The 23,207-nt window shown below is 41.5% G+C and overlaps 2 protein-coding genes across 15 annotated transcripts in view; one reads left to right on the top strand and one right to left on the bottom strand.

The window, feature by feature from the left end:
• Nucleotides 1–24: 24 nt before the first annotated feature.
• On the top strand, nt 25–20,366 carry TTC19 (tetratricopeptide repeat domain 19). 3 transcript variants are annotated; one of them, XM_053910994.2, is made up of 11 exons: nt 32–333; nt 414–535; nt 2,291–2,401; nt 2,819–2,857; nt 3,639–3,695; nt 4,065–4,126; nt 4,552–4,617; nt 6,007–6,101; nt 16,051–16,205; nt 17,457–17,619; nt 18,310–20,366. In XM_053910994.2, the coding sequence occupies exons 1-11, from the start codon at nt 150–152 to the stop codon at nt 18,441–18,443; spliced, it is 1,188 nt and encodes a 395-aa protein (XP_053766969.1). In that variant the 5' UTR covers nt 32–149; the 3' UTR covers nt 18,444–20,366. The 3 variants fall into 3 exon arrangements, with proteins under 3 accessions (XP_053766971.1, XP_053766969.1, XP_053766970.1); XM_053910996.2 differs by lacking the exons at nt 17,457–17,619; nt 18,310–20,366 and adding an exon at nt 17,070–17,433 and having other exon boundaries at nt 25–333; XM_053910995.2 differs by lacking the exon at nt 4,552–4,617 and having other exon boundaries at nt 34–333.
• Nucleotides 20,367–22,633: 2,267 nt separating this feature from the next.
• The window catches only part of NCOR1 (nuclear receptor corepressor 1), a 199,860-nt gene continuing 199,286 nt past the window's right edge, over nt 22,634–23,207 (bottom strand). For all 12 annotated transcript variants that reach the window (XM_045199100.3, XM_045199099.3, XM_045199102.3 and 9 more), the window contains one exon: nt 22,634–23,119. In XM_045199100.3, the coding sequence (XP_045055035.2) occupies nt 22,932–23,119 (188 nt within the window). In that variant the 3' untranslated portion in view covers nt 22,634–22,931. The remainder of the gene's footprint in view (nt 23,120–23,207) is intronic.

The following is a 23,207-nucleotide window of genomic DNA, read 5'->3' as shown; positions in this document are numbered from 1 at the left end:
TTACACTTACTTGCGTCACCGCGCAAACGGCCGGCAGGGCTGTCGCTCCTAGGTACGTCACGGCCCTACCAACGCTGCGCGCGTAGCGCTCGAGCGGGACGTCTCGGGGTTTGGCCGGTCCCGCAGTGCGCAGAGGACCGGGTGCGGCCATGTACCGGCTTCTGAGCCCTAGCCTGGCCCGAGACCTTTTGCGGGCCGCCGGGCGGCGGTGTCGGGTGTGTCCTGCGCGCTTGCTCCCGGTGCCCGCCGAGGGTAGGGCGCCCGAGGTGGCGGTGCCGCCACCCCGAGTCGCGTCGCGGGGCAGGGGCCGCGGCCTGCTGCCGCTGCTGGCAGGTGAGGGCTGCGGGCCGGGCGGGGCCGGCGGGCGGGGAGGGCGTAGGCCCGCCTGGTGACCTCGGAGCCCCTTTCCGCAGCCCTCGCGTGGTTCTCGGGGCCCGCCGGAGCGGACGAGGAGAAGGAGCGGCCGGAAGCGGCCGCCGAGGGTGCGGCGGACGAGGCCGAGGCGGAGATCATCGTGCTGCTGAAGCGGGCCAAGGTGAGGCGGCCTTAGGGATGCGCATTGCTGTGCCAGTTTGGCGAAGACGAGGCTCCGAGGGCACTAGATGCGGTGTTGGAACCCGTCCAGGCTCGTCACACTCGGCAGCGTGCAGCAGAACGCTGCAGTCTCAGGTGCAGATGGCAGTGGCGCCACAGGCATCGTTCTTTTAAACAAGATTAGCAGAAATGTTTTGTAGTTTTGTCGGTGAACCAGCCACGCTGACGGGACGGGCATAGGGAATTTAAGTACAGTATGTGACGTCCTGAAAATGAATTACAGTGCTCGTTATGAGCGTTTCGTTCTCTGATTTCTAAACTCTTTTCACCACATTCTTTTCTATTTTCTCTTATCCTTCCTAGGTTATCCCAGCTCTTTTATTGGGTTAACTACCACCTTGATGCCAACAACATCCAGATTTATATCCCCACGCTGCACTACTGACATGCCATCTCCCCTTTGAGGCTCTGCCTACCTCTCAGACTTAACTTGCCCAAAACTAAACTCTTGATTTCTCCCCAACACATTTCCTTTACCCTCTTCTCTTTTTTACCATCAACCAGTTTTTCAGCCTGGAAACCTTATAGTCATTCTTAAAACTTATGGTACCTTACCACTGCGTCCCAATGCTCGTACAGTCCAGCAACAAGTCCTGTTGCCGCCAAATCCAGAAGGTCAGCCCCCTTTTTTCTATCTTCCCTGCTATCACTCAGCCATTTTGTCACAGCCTACTACCCTAGTAGTCTCTCCTGCCCTATTGCCCTGCATTCCATTCTTTGTGCAGCAGCCAGAGTGAGTTTTTAAAAGTAAATTAGATCATATCACTTTCTTGCCTAAAAATCTTGAATGACTTCGCACTGCATTTATGATCAAATTCAAACTCCTTGCCATGGCCTGCAAGACCCTACATGATACCACCCTACCTTGCCAACCCATTTGATAGCAGTCCTCTGGTTCACCATCTTCCCTTTCACATCTGTTTCTTTTCATTTTTTGAATGGTTTTTAAAGACCCATACTCTTGCCTGGACTGGTGTTGCTCAGTGGGTTGGACATCGTCCTGCAAACAGGAAGGTCATTGGTTCAATTCCCAGTCAGGGCACATGCCTGGGTTGGGGGCTATGTCCCAAGTTGGGGGCAGAGGCAACCAATTGATGTTTCGCTCCCTTTATTTCTCCCTCCCTCACCCTCTCTGTAAAAGTAAATGAATAAAATCTTAAAAAAAAAAAAAAAGAATCATACTCTTTAGCCTATAAGGCCTTTGCTCATTCCTTACTCTCTGTTTGGGTCATTTCCCCCCACAAGTCCTTATTTGGTTGACTCTTTCTCATCCTTCTCTGGCCCTCCCATTTAAAGGAGACCCTTATTGTTCCTTCTTACTACTTTTTTCATAGCTTTTATCATTAGTTGTAATTAAGCTTATTTGTTGTACAGGGTCACTTCCAGCCTGCAGGAAGAGAGAAAGAGTATGTAGAGCGAGGAGCTTTCTTACAAAGTATAATGTAAAAATTATTCACGTTCCTTTTGTCTACATCTGTTGGCCAAAACTTTGTCATATGGCCACACATAGCTGCAAGACAGCTCCCTGTCAACATTGCAGACATAATGCCTAGTGTGTGGTAGGAATTCAGTAAACATTTGATAAATGAATGAATGGCTTCCTTCAATGTATTGAGATGTGTAGCCATATCCTCTTCTGTCTGGTAGCACATGCATGTGCTTTCTTTACCTTTCCTTTTCCATTTTCTCTTTTCAGTTGAGCATCATGAAAGATGAGCCAGAAGAGGCTGAGCTAATTTTGCATGACGCACTTCGTCTTGCCTATCAGAGTGGTAACAAGAAGGCCATCACTTACACTTACGACTTGGTAACTCATAATCTGAGCCACTGAGGAAGGGTAGCTGCGGGGAAGCGTTCTTACTCTCCTGCCTGTCAGGAATGTAAAGCTCTTGGTTTTTGTTTTCACTTTTTCTTTTTGTTTCAATTTTTACTACCCTTGGGGTGTCCCTTAGGAGAAGTTTCAATCCCAGACCAAAAAGAAACAAATATCAACATTTGTTTCTTCAAGAATGAGTGGATATGCATTTGGTTTGACATCCACAAAGTATATGCAAGTATTTATTGTCATACCATTGTTGTACTTTGCTAGATTAGTGACATATTTTTCTCCAAAATTTTTTTTATTTAGAGGATAAAAGCAAAAAGGAGTCTTTAGCTTAAAGCATTTGAAATAAGTAGGAACACAGTGCTCTAAACTGAAAAACAATTTGTTATTTGCTTTCAGATGGCCAACTTAGCATTTATACGTGGTCAGCTTGAAAATGTAAGTAAATCACTTAGTAATATCTTGAATTTGTGAAGGACTAGTTTCACAGGAATGCTATTAGTAAGGGTACAGGTTAGGCCACTTATAACAAAGAGACCTCAAAATAGAATGACTTAAACGGGAAGGATGTGTGTTTCTTTTTAATGCATTAGTCCAGATGTCGTTAAACACTGAAGAGGCCTGTGTACCTTTGTTACATGCAGTGTTCCAGAAGCCCAGGTTCCTTCTTAGATATGTCTTCATCTGCATAAATGAGTTGGCTCACCTCCAGCTTGCAGGAAGGAAGGAAGAAAGAGAGAATGGAGGGCAAGCAGTTTCCTTATAAAATATGATTTAAAAATTGTTCGCATTCCTTCTGCATATATCTTTTGGCCAAAACCTTATCGTATGACCTATTCCTAACTGCAAAGGAGGCTGACCTATTAAAAATTGAGGAGATTCTGTAACTGAAAAGATAGAAAGGGGAGGGAATATTAGGGAATAGTTTGCAGTCTCTGCCACAGTCGGTTTGGATGAGAAGTTAATTTCTAAAGTTTCTACTCATCACAGACTAGTTTTTAAGGTGCACGAAGGATGTGGGGTCCAGGTCTTTTTAGTCTGTTTTGCCATCACAAGGATACTTTTCTCTGTGTGTATGTGAATGTGAGTGTGTGTGAATGTGAGTGTGTGTGCTGTGTTTAATAAAGAATGATGCATTAGACTAGTACTTAGAATCCAGGGTCATATAGAGAGTGTGGCCCAAGCAAGTAAAAGAGAAATCTTTTCCTTATGGTTTTAGGCGGAAAAACTTCTTAAAGCAACAATGAGTTACCTGCTTGGAGGGGGCATGCAACAGGTAAAGACATTGCCTAGGATTGGGCCATTGCTAAAGGAGGTTTCAAAATAGTCTTGTGGTGGCGTTGGTCGTATAGTGGTGAGCATAGCTGCCATCCAAAATAGTCTTGTGTCCTGAAAAAACTCCATCCAGTCCCCAAAATTTGCTTTGGCCCAAAAAAAGGTAGATTTTTCCCACCTAGGACTTGTATAAAACTGCCGATCTTTCACTCAAGCAAAAGCATGGTAGATGAGGGATTCACGGTTGCCTAATTCCTCTAAAAAGATAAAGACTATGGCTTTCAGGCCAAAGTCAATCTAAAGGTTGATCAGAAATATTCCATGAGGAATTTTTACTCGTCATGTATTTCATTTCTCTTTTTCCCAACAGGAAGACAATGCAATCATTGAAATCTCTCTAAAGTTGGCTAGTATCTATGCTGCTCAGAATAGGTGAGTATAGTGAGAAGCTAGGTGTGATGGCAGGCAAGGCAGCAGGACTGCGGGCAGAAAACACTTTGACCCCGGGATGTTATATAATTTTCCTTTACCTAATAATTATCTGGATCTCAAAAAAACTGGTGTCACATTCAAAGTGTTCCCTTCCCTTGTCTTTGAAATCTGCAGTCTTCCCCAGTTTGCCCCCGCTGTTTCTGTTGGCCTGCTGAGTGGGACATACAGCCCTCAACCCTGGCTGCACAGTGACAAAGCTAATCAGGGAAATTATAGTTAGAACTTCAGTTTAGCTCTTTCTAGAGAGGAGGGAGCGACATAAAAGCTACTGGGGATAATAAACTTTGAAGAAACTGTTTTCACAAGTATCAGCAAATGAGGAAGTTCACTGGTGAGTGAAACCTGGTGCCTTTCATTTTTTCTAGGTATAGATCAAAGAAAAATCACTTAGGATGTAAGCAGAGAACTCCTCTAGAGAGTTACATTTTGGGGTGAGTTTACGGGAAAACCTAGGACAAGCTTTTCCGTACATTGTTAATTGCCGCAGAAGCTGGGTCCTGGAGGTTTGGAATGACCTCAAGCCTGGTGCTGTAGATTGAGCGTTCACTAAGAGAAGGGGCCCTGACCCTGGTCGCTGCTGCTCTGCTCACTAGCTCCTTTGTTCTCAGCAAGAGTGGCTTAGTCTCCCGACATTTGGTTGGATACTTGATAGGCCAGAGCTGCTGAGAGCCTTTAATTTCAAGTCTGGTGTGGAGCTGTGAAGTTGGTCCATCCGAGGGAGCATTCCAGCTGAGATCAGTCTCCCTTGGAGGAGTAATGGGACTAGATGTTGAAGGGGTGTGACCTCCTAGGATGAGAAGAAGCCCCAAACTGGTAACACTGAAGAAGGAGACAAGGTCATAGTCTTATAGGCGTGAAAACTTGCGTAGAAGCCACTAACAATTTGTAAATTACTCTGTACTCTCCTCAAGAATGATTTTTGCTTTGTTTTATTAAGACAAGCATGAAACCAGAAGTTGTTCATAGATACTATGCATCTTGTGGCCAACCTCCCCTGCTCTGTGTCCTGGCTGGGTACCAAGCCATGTCTGCCAAGGTGCGGGCCTGGGGAAGCTTCTGTTCTTCTGGGAACAGAGCAGAACAGTGGGGTCATCTGTTCTCCCCCGGCAAGGCACCAGAGGAGAGGGGGTGAGCTTTGTAGTGCTGCTTCTGGTAAGAAACTGGAGCCAAACAGCAAGAACCAGGATTGGATTTCTGGATGGAGAGGGAATTTCCATCATGTTTCTGTGCATGTCTTTACAGAAACCAGCAGCTGATGCTCGCTCTATCCAGAGTCAGTCTGCCTGCTGCTTGGGCGAGGACGTAAGGGCTAAAGGGTCCAGGGCTAGCGTCAGGCTAAATGCCTTCTAGTGCCATTTCTGTAAGAGAAACTTGCATCAAAGACCAACAGCTTGGAAGAAGTATAAAGGTAATAAACCTCTCCAGAAGTTGTATGAGGCCATCAGTTAGGCCCCTGGGGCATTCAAGGTGGCCTCAGCCTCCGTTTGTGGTGTTACTCTGAGCAGGTGCAGGCTTCCAAAGGGGAGAGGTGGACTCACTCGGAACTGTTAAAGGGAGAGGATGGAGGCTGCTGGTTGTGTGGGTTACAAAACTACGGCTGTGGTCCCAGGTCCTTATGTCTTAAGTTACACTAAATGGGTGACTTGGAAAAAACACAACTTTTGAGAAAGGGCAGATTGATGTCCCTCAGAGACTTGAAACAAAATTTCTCTTCCCACCTTACTTTCTTGATAATCTCGAAACCGCAGCTGGGGAAATGAGGATAAAAGTAGAGTTTGTGTGGAAAGACAAATAACAGATTGCTGATCTTTGCTTTACAGACATGAATTTGCTCTTGCTGGCTATGAATTCTGCATTTCAACTCTAGAGGAAAAAATTGAAAGAGAAAAGGAAATAGTAGAAGACATTTTGTCAGGTAGGGAACTCTGGCTGTTTTCTGGACATTTCCCCAAAAGGCTTCACCGTCAGTCTGTGGGAAAGGGAGTTGGGGGACGGAAAGTCATGTATTTGGGAAGTTAAGTGGCTATTTTTAAGGTCTCAGCAGAGGATTTGGAATAAGATATTTTGGTTAAATGACTTGGCCACTGTTTTTTTAACTCCTTGGTTACATGTTCAAAATTGATCTGTTGACTTTTATTATATACAACCTCTGGAAAATTGAGCAGAAAGGGAAGCTTCAGCTGCCAGTCACAATTCTAATTAATTGCTGTTGGTTCCGGATAAACACCAAGTTACGTGGTTTTGCAACTCATCCTCAGTGTGGAAGGAGCAGCGTAAAGAGTTAAGCTAGGAATAGAAAGGGATGGGCAGGAAGCTCTCCAGCTCTAAACCATTTGGGTTTTTTAATATGGTTTGAAGTATTGGGAGTTTTCAGATTTGACATTCCTTCTTTCCTTCTCTAATTTCACACTTATCTATGCCAAGAGCTAGCAAGATGTTGAAGGTGTAGCAGTCAACTCTGTTGTCTCTAAAGCAATAAATATGCCTTGAAAGAGTTGTGTGTACTCAGTTGCTTTCCAGTTCTCTCTTGAGCAGAAACCGTTTTTTCCATCACTCTACGGAAGCTCTTTTTATGAAGGTTACCAGGTCTCATTCCTTATCTTCCCTGCTGTCCTCAGCATCTCTGACCCAGATGATCGCTGTCTCCTGTTGGAAACGTGGGCGCCTCCCTGGTTCCTTGTCTTCCCCTTCGCCCTCTCTGAAGTTAGCAGACCTCAGGGCTGTCTTCGGCCCTCTTCTTGTTTTCTCTCTGCCTCACACCCTAGGAGGTAACATTTAAACCCCATAACTTTAATATCAGTTTTACACCTTCAGCCCCAACTTGCGCATACTGCAGACTCGTGGGTTAGATTGTGTACGTGACGTCTTGAATTTCTAATGGTCACCTCACACTTACCATGTCTGAAACAAACATGGTTTTGGCCGTTCACAAACTTGTTTCTCTACCAAGCCTCAGTTTAGTAAGTGGTACCACCATTCACCTAGTTGCTTGGCCAAGAACCTAAGAATCATCTATGATTTCTTCCTCATTTCTTATATATAATTCACCAACAAATTATATTTTATCAACCATGAAAACATCCCCTTCTCAGACCACACCTCATCCCATCCTCTCACCCTGCTGCTTTGGTCCAGGCCATTGCTGTCTCTTGCCTGAACACCTGTAATAGTGTCTCATAGGTTTTCTTGTCTCCCTTTATTCCCTCACACAATCTGTTTGTGCAGTAAGCAAATTGATCTTTTAAGAAATCAGTGCTTTTGCATCACCTTTAGAACAAATTCAGAATCTCTGTGTGGACCTATAAGGCCCTACATAATCTGACTCCCAACTGCCACTTCTACATCATCTTCTGCTCTCCCCATGCTTATTCCATGTTCACCACACAAGTCTTTTTCTTGCTGTTGTTCATTTCAAGCTCAATGCTGTCTCAGCCCTTTTTCCTTGCTGTTCCCTCTGCCTAGCCTGTTCTCTTGTACCTTCGCATGGCTGGCTCTTTTCATTTAGTTCTGCGCTCATATATCATGTCCTCAGGCAGCTTACCCTGATGAAGACCGTCATCTCTTTGCACCTTATCATTCTTTCCTTTTCTTATTCACACTTAAAAGCAGGTCTGTGTTGTGTGCTTGTGTTTGTATTGCCACTAAAAGTATATTTTTGTTCAAGTGCTTCTAGTATTTGTATTCCCTATCAAAGAGGGATAGAGTTCATCTGTTTTATTAACAGCTATATCCTTAAGTACCTGGAGCTGTGCCTAGCAGATAATTGAGGCTCAGTAATTGTTGAATGAAAGAATAAAAGACTCAACAAAACAAGTGAAATTTTCTGTGCAGCATGGAGTGCTTTGAGGAAGTTCACAAAAGATGTGAAAACAAGTCTGGCTGTCCGTACCCTTTGCTGCCTTTCATTCGTTGCATCCACTATAGACAGTTTCTTAAGAGTGTAAAGTTATCTTTTTGGATTCCAAAAGTAATACCAGTGCATTGAAGAAAATTTGGAAACCATTAAGAATAAAGATCATCCATAATCTACTGTTTCTTGTTGTACATCTCTGTAGGCTTGCTTTTGCCCTATGCTGTTTACATTTGAAGAAACATTAGGGATCATACTGTATATACTGTTTGCAGCCTGATTTTTTTTAAAACTTAGTGATATATTTCACATAAATGACTTACACAATATGACTTGTACCAGTCTTCAATCTTTTTGGGATTGGATATGAATTCTTTGTTTATTTTCTTTGCTTTTGTTAATTTGTAATGAATATTGAGTAACTGTTCTATGCCAGCTATTGTTCTAGGATTTGCAGAGAGGCCAGTGAGGCAACAGTACCTGTTCTTTCAGAACTTTGTGCTTAGGAAGGCATTTTCCAGTGTTGAAATCAGATATTCACCCATTTTTCCTTCTAACTTTTCTTTTTCTTTCTTTCTATAGAGATAGTCTATCACCATTATGTACTTACATATTAAGTATGTGCTTGGCTTTCTCTTGGGATTTTCCATTTAGATTATTCATCTGATGAAGTTTACAACAGTATACGTTGCTTAAATTATTAATGTGTGGTATTCTATGTTTGGGTTATATGGCAATACAGATGCTACTCACAAGTGCTACTTTCTTTCCTTTTTATTGAATTTATTGGTGTGATACTGGTTAACAAAATTATACAGGTTTCAGATGCGTAATTCTATAACACACGATCTGTACACTGTATTCTGTGTTCACTACCCCAAGTTCACAAATGCTACTTTTGCAAAATTTTTTCCTATTTTTATTTTCACATGAATTTGAAATTATTTTGTGAAGTCCCCAAGTGCTTTGAGACTGAATTACTAGATTTGCATTATATTTATGTTAGTTTGAGGAGCTTGACATCTAAATAAATAAGTTACCATTTGACTACAAATAGCAGAGAATGTCAAATTAAGCTAAACAGTAATGACACTTATCTCTTGTAACTGGCAAGTGTGCAGAAGGGGCCAGGCTGCTGGGCCAGTTGATACGTGTGTTGTCGGGGGAGGATGGAGGTCCTGCAGGGCTGTCTCCTCACTCCCCTCCTCACTGGTACGCTCTGGATGTTGGTCTTCTGGTCACCCTCGCACCCCCCCTCCTGTGGTCAGGAAGTGACCATACCAGGTCCCAGGCATCTCACCCAGAAATGCCAACATCTGGAGAAAAGGAGACTTCTTTGTTTCTTATAGAATGCAGGTCATCTTTTCTGGAAGTCCACAGGTAGATTTATTATTCCTTCTCATTGGCTAGAATTTGGGTTTCTTGGTATTTCTAACCCAGTCTTTGGCCAGAGAAATGGGATTACCATGAGAGGCTAAAACTGGTCAGAATCCATTCCCAACAGAGGGTAGAAATCCCCTCTGCTTGAAAGGAGGGCTACTGGGACAAACTGCAGCCATGCTAGCAAGAGAAGTCCCTCACTACACTGTTCGTGCAATATCGAGTTGTCCCATTGAGGAACGTGATACGGTTCTTGCTTACAGATTTATTCACATAGATGTAACATCTATTTAATTCCATTTGATTCCAAGTGGATACTTGACTAAACTATTTGCCTTTCATTTGATATTCACACTGTTTCTACATATGTAATTATACATTTGGGAAATCATGAAAATTGTTTCCTTTTAGATGTACTTCTGTGTCTCTCCCCCTTCCCCCATTAAATTTAGTTCATTGGCTATAATCACAGAACAACATTGAATGGTAGTGGTGATGGACACCTTTGTCTTATAGTTTGGTGGCAACTGTATGAACAGATTTATTATCATATATCTAGAGCCAACCGGGATATACCGGGCTTGTTAGTAATTGGTTAATTGTTCAGTATACTGCTGGATAATGTTTATTGCTGAGATTTTATGTAGAACTTTTGCATTTATTTTCTTACGAGATCCATAGTTTATTGTGCTTGTCATCACAGGACTGTATTAATGTGTAAGATGAACTGAGATGCTTTCTATATATTCTGTTTGGGAATAGGTATGGGGTTTACATAGGAAAGCTCTATTCCTTCAGAGTTATGGGATCTATGAAACCATATGGGCCAGATCTTTCTAGTTGATTATCTGGCAACTTTTTTTCTTCTTTCCTCAATTACTCATACATTTAAGTTTCTTCCATTTTTCTTGACTTGATTTCAGTAGCTAGGACAGTGCCAAGAACACAGTGTTAATAAATATCTGTTGAATAAGTGAATGAGTGAGTAAAAGGATTTTGGAGAGCTGCATTTTCCTAGAAGAACCTTTCTTATGGGATTATATTTTGAAAGCATAATTCACAGTATTCTCTATGAAGCTGCAAACATATTCCTTTCCCAGTTTTTAATTTTATGGAGTTACTCCTTCTTTTTAAGAGATTTTTTCCCCCCATTGATTTCTTCCTCCTCCTTTCCTTGAGCTGAAATGTTCATTCATTTTTATATTATAATCAAAACATTTCTGGAAAGTTGAAGTATTTTTGGTGGCGGATTTAGTTTCATGAGGGCTTGAAGTCTGGAACTTGAGTTCAAAATCTGGCTCTTATACTTATTAGTGTGACTGTAGGTAAGTTACTTAACTTTCCTCAGTTTCCTCATCAATGAAATAGTAGTAGAACCTGCCTTATGGAGTTGTTATGGGAATTAAATACCATAAGACTGTGACTAGTGTTCATTAAATACTATGTAAGTTTGCTGGACTGTGATATATTAATGTAATTTATTAAATGATTTACCTTCTCTATATTGTTTACCAGTCTCAGTTTATGAAGGATTATCCTGATTATTTATTCAGTTTCTGCTTGTCAATTTTGTTGACATTTTCTTTTTTTTTAGTATTAACTATTAGTTTTTCTTTTTTAAAAAATACATTTATTGATTTTGCTATTACACTTGTCCCATTTCCCCCTCCTTCACTCCACTCCGTCCTGCCCAACTCCTCCCTCCCACATTCCCTCCCTATAGTTCATGTCCGTGGGTCATACATATAAGTTCTTTGGCTTCTGCATTTCCTATACTATTCTTACCCTCCCCCTGTCTATCTTCTACCTACCATTTATGCTACTTATTCTCTGTACCTTTCCCCCCTCTCTCCCCCTCCCACTCCCCTGTTGATAACCCTCCATGTGATCTCCATTTCTGTGGTTCTGTTCCTGTTCTAGTTGTTTGCTTAGTTTGCTTTTGTTTTTGTTTTAGGTGTGGTTGTTAGTAACTGTCAGTTTGCTGTCATTTTTACTGTTCATATTTTTTATCTTCTTTTTCTGAGATAAATCCCTTTAACATTTCATATAATAAGGGCTTGGTGATGATGAACTCCTTCAACTTGACCTTATCTGGGAAGCACTTTATCTGCCCTTCCATTCTAAATGATAGCTTTGCTGGATACAGGAATCTTGGATGTAGGTCCTTGCCTTTCATGACTTGGAATACTTCTTGCCAGCCCCTTGTTGCCTGAAAGGTTTCTTTTGAGAAATCAGCTGACAGTCTTCCGGGAACTCCTTTGTAGGTAACTGTGTCCTTTTCTCTTGCTGCTTTTAAGATTCTCTCCTTATCTTTAACCTTGGGTAATGTAATTATGATGTGCCTTGGTGTGTTCCTCCTTGGGTCCAGCTTCTTTGGGACTCTTTGAGCTTCCTGGACTTCTTGGAAGTCTATTTCCTTTGCCAGATTAGGGAAATTCTCCTTCATTACTTGTTCAAATAAGTTTTCCATTTTTTGCTCTTCCTCTTCTCCTTCTGGCACCCCTATAATTTGGATGTTGGAACGTTTCAAGATGTCCTGGAGGTTCCTAAGCCTCTCCTCATTTTTTTGAATTCTTGTTGCTTCATAATTTTCTGGTTGGATGTTTCTTTCTTCCTTCTGGTCCACACCATTGATTTGAGTCCCAGTTTCCTTCACCTCACTATTGGTTCCCTGTACATTTTCCTTTGTTTCTCTTAGCATAGGCTTCACTTTTTTCATCTAATTTGCGACCCAATTCAACCAATTCTGTGAGCTTCCTGATTACCAGTGTTTTGAACTGTGCATCGATAGGTTGGCTATCTCTTTGTTGCTTAGTTGTATTTTTTCTGGAGCTTTGATCTGTTCGTTCATTTGGGCCATTTTTTTTGTCTTGGTGCACCTGTTACATAAAGGGGCGAGGCCTTCGTTGTTCACTGGGGCGGGGTAACGCTGGTCGCTGAGCTGTGACGCTGTACGTGGGGGAGGGGCCAAGAGGGAGCAATGGCATTTGCTCCACTCTCTGCCAGTTTTCGGTCACTGCCTCCGCCACCCACAATCAAATTGGGCCCCTCTGGTGCTGATTCCCGAGTCGGTGGGCATGTGCACACTCTAGGCCCCTGTGGGTCTCTTCAACGAACTCTCCTGAGTTTCTCCTGCTGCTGTCTCAACCCCCACGGGTATTTTCCATCAGAGGTTTGAGGCTTTATTTCCCCTTTGCCGGAGCCCTGGGTTGCATGGTCTGCTTCCCTCCCCCGCCGTTCCTCCTGGTTTATCTAGGCGTGAATGTGGGGCCGCAGGGTCTGCCAGCCACCACCTTGTGGGGTCTGCTAGCTGCAGCCTGGCCTGCCCCATTCCACAATCTACCTCCTCTCTGGGTCCGCAAGCCCCCACCTTTCCTCGAGTTCTTTCCACCCGGCTGCCCATCTCCGCCCCTGCTACAGGTCTAGATGAATGTTTCTTCTTTATCTCCTTGATTGTCCATACAGTTCGATTTTCTGTCAGTTCTGGTTGTTTTTTGTTTTTAAATTGTTGTTGTCCTTCTTTTGGTTATGCGACGAGGAGGCGCAGTGTGTCTACCTTGGCTGGAAGCTCTCAATATTTTCAAAAAGAGCCAATTTGTGTTTTCATTTTCTATATTATTATTTCATTTATTTCCACTCTTAATCTTTATTATGTCTTCTGCTTGCCTTGAGTTTATTTTGCTCTTTCCTAGTGTATTAGGTGGAAGATTAAGATTTTTCTAATATATATAGGTATTCACAACTATAAATTTCTCTGCTGCATCTGTACATAAACTTTTTGTGTGTTTTCATTTTCATGTCTCAAAGTATTTTCTATTCTTAGGATATTTTGGAGTATGTTGATGAATTTCCTACACATGTGAATTCCTCAAAATTTCATCTGCTGTTGATTGCTAAGTTCATTCTCTTGTGGTGAGAGACATGCTCTGATGATTTCAGTCCTTTTATTGAGACTTATTTTATAGCCCAATATATGGTTTTTCCTGGAGAATGTTGCATGTGCATTTGAGAGGAAAGTGTATTCTGTTATTGGGTGATGTTTTATATATGTCCATTATGTCTACCGAGATTCTAGTTTTGCCCAAGTTTTGATGATTTTGTTGCTCTAGGCATAATTTTTGTTTTTATGATCTTTACACATTACTATGCTGTTTAAACAGTCCTAGATATATCTTCATTGACATATATATATTATTGGAGATATATATCTTTATTGTCTCTTCCATCAGAAAGATTTTTGTCCTATTTGTCACAAATTTAATTTTACATTGTTGACTATATGTTGCCTTTTTAACTTTCTCTGAGTCATTTGTTGTATGACTTTTGTAGAAGGTTTTGTTTAGATTTTTTAAAAAATATCATTGTCTTGAGATAATCTTAAAACCTATTTATATTAGTACTAAAGTGATGTTTGGTCTAATTGTTTCATTTAAAAAAATGTTTTCTATTTTTGTTATTTCTTTTGTTTTCAGGTCCTTATGCCCCTATAGGGATGTTTTCCTCACTCATATCCATTTATGGATTTTGAAAGGAAGGCATATGCATGGTTGTCAGTTCTGTTAAGGCTCACCTAAAAGTTTCTTCCAAACATACTTGACTCAGAAAAAAACATTTGTTTTCAGTTTCTTCTGTAAGATGAGTACAATTTAACATTCTTTTACCTTTCTCTTTCCCCATGTGTCTTTTATTCTGTGACCTAGAATTTTAAAATTTTAAATGATTTGGAGAACATTGATTTGTTGTTCCACTTACTAATGCACTCCACAGTTGGTTCCTGTGTGTGCCCTGACCGGGGTTGTATCAGGACAATGCTCCACCCAACTGAGCCGTTGTACCTAGTATTTATTTTTTATGTGGTAAGAGGTAGCAATATAATTCTTTCCTCCCGTATGGACAGGTTTTAGCTCAGATCTGTTTTATTAGTCTATCCTTACTGATTTGTAATGACAGCTCTGTTGAGTTTTCATAGATCAATGGAGTGACTGTTATTTAATTCCATTAATTTTTAACTTCATTACTGGTATACCTTTTCCATATTTAGTTCAGTACCTTTGTTTTTAATTCATTCAACCAGTCAGGAAGTACAATTGAATGCCTGTTACATGCCAGACACATTAGACACACTGGGCACTGAGATATAAGTAAAACAAAGTCACTGCCTCTTAAGAGCTTGATCTGTGCTCTCCAGTTCTACAGGGCATTTGGTGCTTCCTTTTACCAGACGCTGTGTAGTCAGTTTTGTAATGTGTGTAAAGAAGTGCTATATCGTTGCAATCTTTATTATTATTCAAAAAAACGGATCTTTAAAATTGTTCTTGAAATTTGGCTTGTGACTTTCCATTTCAGGATTCAAATGGCCTGTGGTTTCTTACTACATTGCTTTTTTTGCACCTTAAAGCTTTCTCATTGGCCCTAGACTTTGTTGTTAACTCATTCTACTTCAGGTCTTATTTTTACATGTATATGCTACATATTAGTTTCAAACTAAAATAATTTCCCACATTTTAATCAATGTGTGGGCTCAGTTAAGTGGGGAAAAGTTTGTCATGTAATTGGGTGTTGCAGTATTGACCAAATGTATATTTCTCACGGGTATTTATTTGGTCTTTGTCCACAGTTCCTGGCTCCCAAACCCTTGGAATTTCTTAAGTGTTGAGAGTGAGCAAGATGCCTTTTGTTATGTTAATGAGGCAACTTTTGGAAAGCACCTAAGCAATGGGGCTGTTCCCCGGTGCAGCCAATCTCGTGATTAGAGGGTTGGAAAAAAATTTTCAGTCACACCCAGTGACCTCTACTAAGGGGAAAGGGGCTGGAGGTTGAACCAGTTGCCAGTGGTCAGTGTTTCTTGTCACGCCTGTGGGATGAAGTCTCCATAAAACCCCAAAATGATGGAGTTTGTAGCACTTCTGGGTTGGTGAACTTACGGAGGTGCTGGGACAGTGGCACACCTGGCGAGGGCATGGAAGCTCTGCACCCCTTTCTACTGCCTTGGCCAGTGCTTCTCTGTCTGGCTGTTCTTGAGTTATGTCCTTTTATTATAAACCAGTAATCAAGTAACATGCTTCTCTGAGTTCTGTGAGCTGCTCTAGCAAATTTATTGAACTCACAGAAGGAGTTCTGGGAACCTCTGATTTGCAGCCAGTCAGAAGCACAAGTCAACAACCTGGACTTGCAACTGGCATCCTAAGTTGGAGGGGGTAGTTGGAAATTTGTAGCTACTCTGTCCAAAGCACAGGTAACAAGCTGGACTTGTGACTGGTGTCTAAAGTTGGGGAGGGAGGAGAGTAGTGTTGCAGGACTGAACCATGAACCTGTGGAATCTGATGCTATCTCTGGTAGATGGTGTCAGAAGCAAGTTGAATTCTTGGATACCTGGCTGATGCTAGTTGGTGTGGGGGACCCTATGCCTGCCTACACACAAGTTGGAACTGGTTTCAGGAACTGATTTAGCTGTTAATCCACCTCAATTGTCAGGCTAGGAGTACTTACGTGACATGATGTGTTCAGGGGTCCTGTAGTATTAAATATTTATGGGTCTTGGTAAAAAGAAAAATGTTTAGGGTAGGTTGGCCAGTTCTGACTCACTTTCTATACTCTACTTGCTGTATCACAGCAATGCTCGTTTCCTTTTTAGTGGACGAGAAAGCCAATACCCACCTTCTCCTTGGCATGTGCTTAGATGCCTACGCTCGCTATCTTCTGTTGTCCAAGTACCCGTCACAGGCACAAAGGATGTATGAAAAGGCTTTGCATATTTCTGAAGAAATACTAGGAGAAACACACCCGCAGGTAAGCGAGGAAAACAGAGGTTTCAGAATTTACAGGTGTGTAATGCCACACTCTTCAGGGATAGTCAGCAGATGGTCCCCTGTATACTCTCCTCCTTGTGCCCCAGTCCATTCATTTTCCTTCCACCACTTCCCCCCCCCCCCCCCAAGTACTTGTTTCAGAAAGGATTTGAGACTGCTGATCAATTACTGGATCTGTCCAGAACATTTTGAATGAGTATCAGTTCACACATCACGCAACCTTTCTAAAAGGCAGGTCTAGCCAGGCACCTGTGTGCTTCTGGGGCTTCAGAGTACACAGCGCTGTATTTCAAAATATTGAATCCTATTAGGAACAGCTACACTCCCGAAGGTCCTCGCCTCCCACGTCCCACAGGTAAAATGACAGGAAAGTGGGGAAAAGGAGGAGAGTCTGCATTAAAAAAATTAAAAACCACTGACAATTTAAGCACAGTGTACAAACTTTGTTAGAACACTACATTGAATTGAATTGAAATCATATCTTTGTTTCTCCTTCCAAATTGTAGAGGTAACAGGTGGATCAATTTGTGAATGCTTGGTACTAGCAACAAAGGAGACAAAAATTTTAACTGGACTGAACATGTAGATGGGTGGGGTAACTTATGGGCTAAGAATTATCTTCAGGAAAGGGATGTGTAGGACTTTTTCTAGAGTCCTGTTAATGGAATATCATTGAGAAATAAGACAAACATGAAATTCAAATCACCAAGTACTATAACTGGGGGGCTTAAAGCATGACTTCATGGAGGAGATAGCACCTACCTCTCTTAGTACCAACATTCAAAAACCTCTAAATGGGAGTCATCCTAAAGTGGATGATACATTTCTTCTTGATGTGTCTCAGGGTCACCAACAGGAATGACATTACACTACAGTACGGCTCCAGGGGCTGGCTTTTGAAGATTGCTGAACCTTAAATGGAATATTCTAGCTTTGTGCTGTTATTTTTCACGTTTCTAGTATGATAGTTATATTAATAAATAATGTTCAATCTGTTCCCTAGTTCCTGGATTTGTATCATTTTTTCAGAGGGTCAAACTAATGCTGTCCATTATATACTGTGAGTGCTTGAGGCACGTATTTGTTACAGGCCGATATCCCTCCCCTTTTGTGGAATGCTAGGAAAGATGAAATTTTAAGTGTATGTTCAGTTTATAAAATTCCAAATTGACATTAAATCTCTGTAGGTGGTTTTTTTTTTTAAGCTCCCCGTGTTTTCTTCCTTGTGTAGACCATCGTGCTGATGAGTGACCTGGCTACCAGCCTGGATGCACAAGGCCACTTGGATGAGGCCTGTTTTTACGTGCAAAGGGCATCAGATCTGGCAAGACAAACAGAACATCCTGAGCTACACATGGTGCTCAGTAATCTGGCAGCAATTCTGATGCACAGAGGTAGGGAGGGTGCTACTGGATTTATAAATTGGGAAATGGTATTTTGGGAGGGCAAAGCTGGGCAGTGAGGAAGCTACACAATTAAAACTTAATTAGAGTCCTCTAATTAAAAGGCTGGCTGAATAATACAACAAAGGATGTAATGCCATTGTGCTCAGTTTACATAACTTCTGTAGTCCTGCCTCAGCCTGTTGAACCACATCATTGTAGAGAAAACTTTGCGACAACAGTGCTTCGTTTCTGTAATGCTTTACCGATTTCTAAATGTTTTCACACGTACAACTGTGTATGTTCTGTGTACTTACGAAGCTGCCAAGACAGAATATCATTTGGACAGACATACTACACCATAGTACTCAGGGCCTCAACCTACAGCTTCCAGAAACCAGGAGTGACAGGTCCTTTTTCAGCATTGGGGAAGTTCTTGGCCAGTGCAGTAAGGGCCCCAGGGGTGTGTTGGCACAGTCAGGAGTCCTACAGCACTCACCAGGGTAAGTTCCCTGTGCCTGCCCCACCTTACCACCTCTCTCAGCCAGCCTGTCACCTGGGGATGAAATGAGGCAGGACCGGCCTGTTACGTATTAAAGCACACGATAACTTAGGCCTGGGTTAAAGTAGTGCTTTCTCTTCAGAATGACTTTGAAACACTTTTTTTTTATTATGTTCTCCCTTCTCTCTGGGTTATTTTAGAACGATATGCACAAGCAAAAGAGATCTACCAGGAAGCACTGAAGCAAGCAGAGCTGAAAAGGGATGAGGTTTCTATACAGCACATTAGGGAAGAACTGGCTGAGCTGTCAAGAAAAAGTAGACTTTTGACCTAAATTTATCAAGCTCTAAATCCCTTTTTGTTGTAGGGAATTTCCAGTAACAGCTTATAATTCCAGTCTCAGTTAGCACCCAAATCAATGGCTTAAATCAGCGATTCTCACCCAGTGTGCTGCTGTTTAGTCAGGGTCACTGACCTCTTTCCCTTAGACTGTGAAATAAAAAAATGACAACAGTCAACACAACAATAGCTGACTGGTGTGAGTAAATCAAAACTATACCTACATTTTTTGTCAGGTTGGTGAAAAATAAATTTTTTGGTATGCTGCAGAATTGTAGTAGTTGGTTTATGTGTGCCATGAGGTAAGAAAGGGTTGAAAAATCACTGCCTTAAATCCTTTGTCCTCGATAGTTTCTCAATTTACACTAGGTGAAAGACAAGTTAATGAATGCACTGCCACTTTGGTTTTTTAAGGGCAAATCAGCCTTCACCCCGACTGATTCTGACTTCTGAGGCTGTCAGGTGGTGCCCTCAGCTGCAGCGGGTGGTCAGTGCTGGCTGTGCTGCCCTAACTGCAGGCATCTCGGCCCTAAGGTTTTGGTCTGGTCTATGGATTTGTTGCCTCTTTTCTCTTATCAACATCTGGTCTGCCAGAGCTGCCTGTCTCATGGGAAAAGGGGGATTATGGTGAGTTATTTTTCTTATAATCTATTTCATGAAGCACAATATGGGACTGAATGCATAGAGGAGGAGGGACAGTAACATCCTTGTTGTCAAATCTGAGCATTCCACTTCCTTTGCAGCCCAGGTCATGGAACAATCATCTGAGGCGCTCTTTCAAGAAATACGTGCCTAGGCTGCACCCAAAACCCTTCTTCCTCAGGGTAGGGCCCTACAAGTATAGGGTTCAAAACCTGCCCCAAACCAGTGCTGATATGTACTGCAAGTACATATCAAGAATCACTGGCCTGGATCCTGGTCCTGGCTTCTGAATTTGGCTCTCAGTATCCTCATTTGTAAAGTAGGGAGTCTCTCGTGGCCATAGGAGATGGGATTTGATCAAATTATCATAAATGAATAGATTGCCATGCTGAAAGAGCTTTATCATTTTTTTTCTCAGTGTCTAGAACATGTGTGTGGATACTCCTCAACTTACTATGGGGTTATGTCCTGATAAACCCATTGTAAATTGAAAATACTGTAAGTTAAAAATGCTTCAGTACACCTAACCTACTGAATATCAGCTTAGCCCGGGTGGTTTCTACTGAGTGCATATCACTTTTGCAACATCGTAAAGTTAAAACATTATTAAGTCGAACCACTGTTAAGTTAGGGACTGTAAATACAAGACTCATAGATGAGTGTTTTTACTTTTGCAGTCTCGCAGAGAGACACTTGCAAGGGAAAGGCAGTTTCTCTAAGTACCGTGAAGGAACACTGTTACTGTTGGTGTTGTGTGAATGGGAATGATAAACTGATACTTTGGTTCCTGTGTACATACCAGAAGAATCCTTTCATAATAAACTAGAGACTCTACCACAATATTGTATGTATTCCATACTCTGAGTTTCTCATAAAAAGTAACTTACTTACTGAAGAGTTAATAAAAATAAAATAGTAGAAACCCTGAGGTCCAAATTCTCAGGGATTAGACTAAAACTGGAATTTTATATTTTACAGATACAAATTTCTTCTCAGTGTTTATCTATTTGCATTTACCACTCGGCTAATTCCTTAATCATCTTAACTCAGATCAACTGTAATATAAATCAGACTAAGTTTCAGTGCAGCCCATTCTTAATTTATTGGTGATTTAAAAAAATTGTCAACTACTCACCTTCTGCATTGAGAATGTTTTTACCTTTTCAAAATTGCAGGGGTTACTGAAAGTTAGGTTTTTCACTTCAGGTTTTATTTAAGAATTTTTGATCCTCTACAATGATTCAGCTCATGGTCCCGGTGCTGGAAAAACTAGGAGTTTTCAGAAAGTCTCTTTATGTGGGTGTTCTCATTCAAGTTCATTTGCAATGTTGTAAAACAAGGTAGCAAAGCAGGAGGACTGACCCATTTACTCATCATGTACTAGCTGTTCAGGGCATATTTTTAAAACGGAATCACTCAGCACACCAAAATTAAAGCATTATGAAACTTTCAGTTGTAAACATTCACTGGAAATTGGGCTGTCAGAGTATTTCTATGAACAATATTGGAAAGACTTTTAGTTCTGGGTGCTAAGAAATCGTGCATAAAGATGTAGTAGCTTCAGAACACTGAAACCTCAGCCTGCAAAGAAGGCTACACCTTGATTTACAGTCGACTTCAACAAGTCATCACTCACTCCCCACTGCTGTGCTTGCTGCTTTCAATTGTGCTGAGGTGGCCCACTGTCCCTCCTGGGTTTGTTCCATAGGTAAGGCATGTGTGAATTCTGTCCTTTCATTGTTCTGAACTAAGCAACAGTACTGGATTTTACCTCCCAGTCCGAAACCTCTTCTCTAGGTGACGGTAGATGAAGTAACACACGCATTGTGATAAGGTTTGGGAGAGGGATTAACGAGCTACCCACTTTGGGGCCCTCAAGTGGAACTGCAGAAGTATCAGGTTAGGCTCTGATTTGACATGTTCTCAAAAACTATTCTGTCTTGGAAGAGGTTAAGACCCTCAGGGTCATAAGAAAAATACCATCATAATCTCTTCTAGATCAGTTGACAATATAAATTATTAATGACGTCAGCACCTAAAAACATTTCAGCAGAACACTGTTATGTAGAACATTGTTATTGTGTTTTCATTCACATTAAAATGTGTACGATTTGTATTTATAATAAAGTGATTCCAACTTGCCAAGTAGTAGGAATCTGATCGCTAAAATCCGATCTAAAGTTTATTTTCAGGATCTCAAGTATACGAGAGTGGAATAGTAACAGGAGCAAAGGCTTTAACTTCAGGCAAACATATGTTTATGGCCTATCTTTGTTGCTTATTTAACTCCATGAGCAAAGTTCTGAACCTGTGCCCTTATCTGTAAAATGGGGACTGGACACCAGTGCTGCCGGGCAATGTGAAGGTTGCGATCACACACGAGACACTTCATCACAAAGAAGGCAGTCAGTGGTCACCATAGATCTGTTTCCTTTAGAGGCTTGAGTACTTTTCGTTAAAAAGTTCAGGTCTATTTAAAAGTCTGTAAAGTGCTGATTTTTACCATCCTGAGAGACCTCTATTTCTCCCCCTTCTAAATCAGTGGCATTCTCCCCAAACTGTTTAACATCTATATGCTACAGCAGGAAGCTTCAATGCTAAGTTGTATGGGAAAAAATCTAAAAATTCAAAAAGCAATAATTAATGGATAAAATTGACTCTCTAGTACCATAATCAGTTTAAAATTCAGTCTTACATTATTTGCTCCTTGAGATTCAGTGAAATGAAAACATTCAACAATAAACTCTTGCCAACAAGGAATCAAAGTGAGAGGAAGCACTGGTGCAGAGAGAAGGGGACGGACCCGAGGAGTTCAGGATATGCAGCACGAAGTGACTGTAAGTGACTGAGGCTCTATACAAATCATTATCTTCTAACTCAGCCAATAATATATAACAAAACTAAATAAAAGTACAAGTTTTTCCTTTGCGACCTGAGACAGCAAGAGCCTTAAATCACCATCTACTATACCCATGGACAGGGTAGTCAAATTTATTTCAAAGCAAAAGCTTTGTTGTGCCGCATCAAATGCAGGATAAAAAGAATACTTAGGGGCATGGTTAAGTTAACCAGTGTGCGTAACAGTGAGGTATGCCTCAAAAAAGCCTTTAAAACTTAAAAAACTGAACTATAACATACCCATGCAGTAATAGTTTTTAAGTGCTGCTAATTTAAAAAAAAATGTAAGCCTGCACTGGAAATTTACAATGTGGTAGAATTTTGTTTCTTCTACCTTTTGACCATAACATGTCAGTATACAGCTTTTATGACAGGGTCTGGTTAAAAATCTTAACATTTCCACAAGATTTTAAATATCACCTGGGAACCTGAATTTAGAGGAAACAAAACAGAATAAAGTACAATGCCCGTGACAGTCAACATTATGTAACTGGTCTGTTTGAGGTTGTTTAGAAGGCAAGAGTTAAAAAGATAGATGAAAAGATTTTTAAAAATTGCCCCCAAAGTTGATGCTGACTTGAATATAAGTACACCAGATACTACAGCAAGGGGAACCACTGCAAAAGATAATCTATTTACAGAAGAGTGATTTAAAGACATTATGGTTTTCTTTACAGATGTACGAACAAGAATTGTCCACTTTAAAAAAATTCAGCCTTCTACTATTACAATCCACTGAACTGCCTGTATCAAAAGCAGTTTTTCTTCATTTCTCTCTGTGTTTCCATCATTTCATCAATCCATGGTCCAGGCTCTCCTGAAAAGTCTCTGGGCATAAGTCATGGGAAGGCAGGTTTTGACCTGCAATTAAAAATAGAACCAGCAGAAACTAGAGATCCCTCCCCCACACCCTGGCCCCACCAAGACCCCCTTTCTGTGCAGTTCAGTCATCACTATCCGACAGCGTCTCATACTGTGCCGAGAGCAGTGGGGCTGGCTCTCGCTCCCAGATCCTGTTCTGTTGATGAGGAGCTGCTGGGTTCACAGAAGAGGGGGCGCATGCAATCGGTGTTGGTGGTGTACTGCTGAGCATCCTCATGGTCAGAGGGTTATAAGGAAACTGAGTTGAACCTGGCAAAATAAAAATTAGGTTTTCATTGTCATGAGCATAGTTGCTGTTTCACCCAACTTTCACTGGAGGGAGGAGGACAGGGTTATA

This window comes from Desmodus rotundus, chromosome 9 (assembly GCF_022682495.2).
Source record: "Desmodus rotundus isolate HL8 chromosome 9, HLdesRot8A.1, whole genome shotgun sequence".
Taxonomy (NCBI): domain Eukaryota; kingdom Metazoa; phylum Chordata; class Mammalia; order Chiroptera; family Phyllostomidae; genus Desmodus; species Desmodus rotundus.
This window is presented reverse-complemented; position numbering and strand designations above follow the sequence as displayed.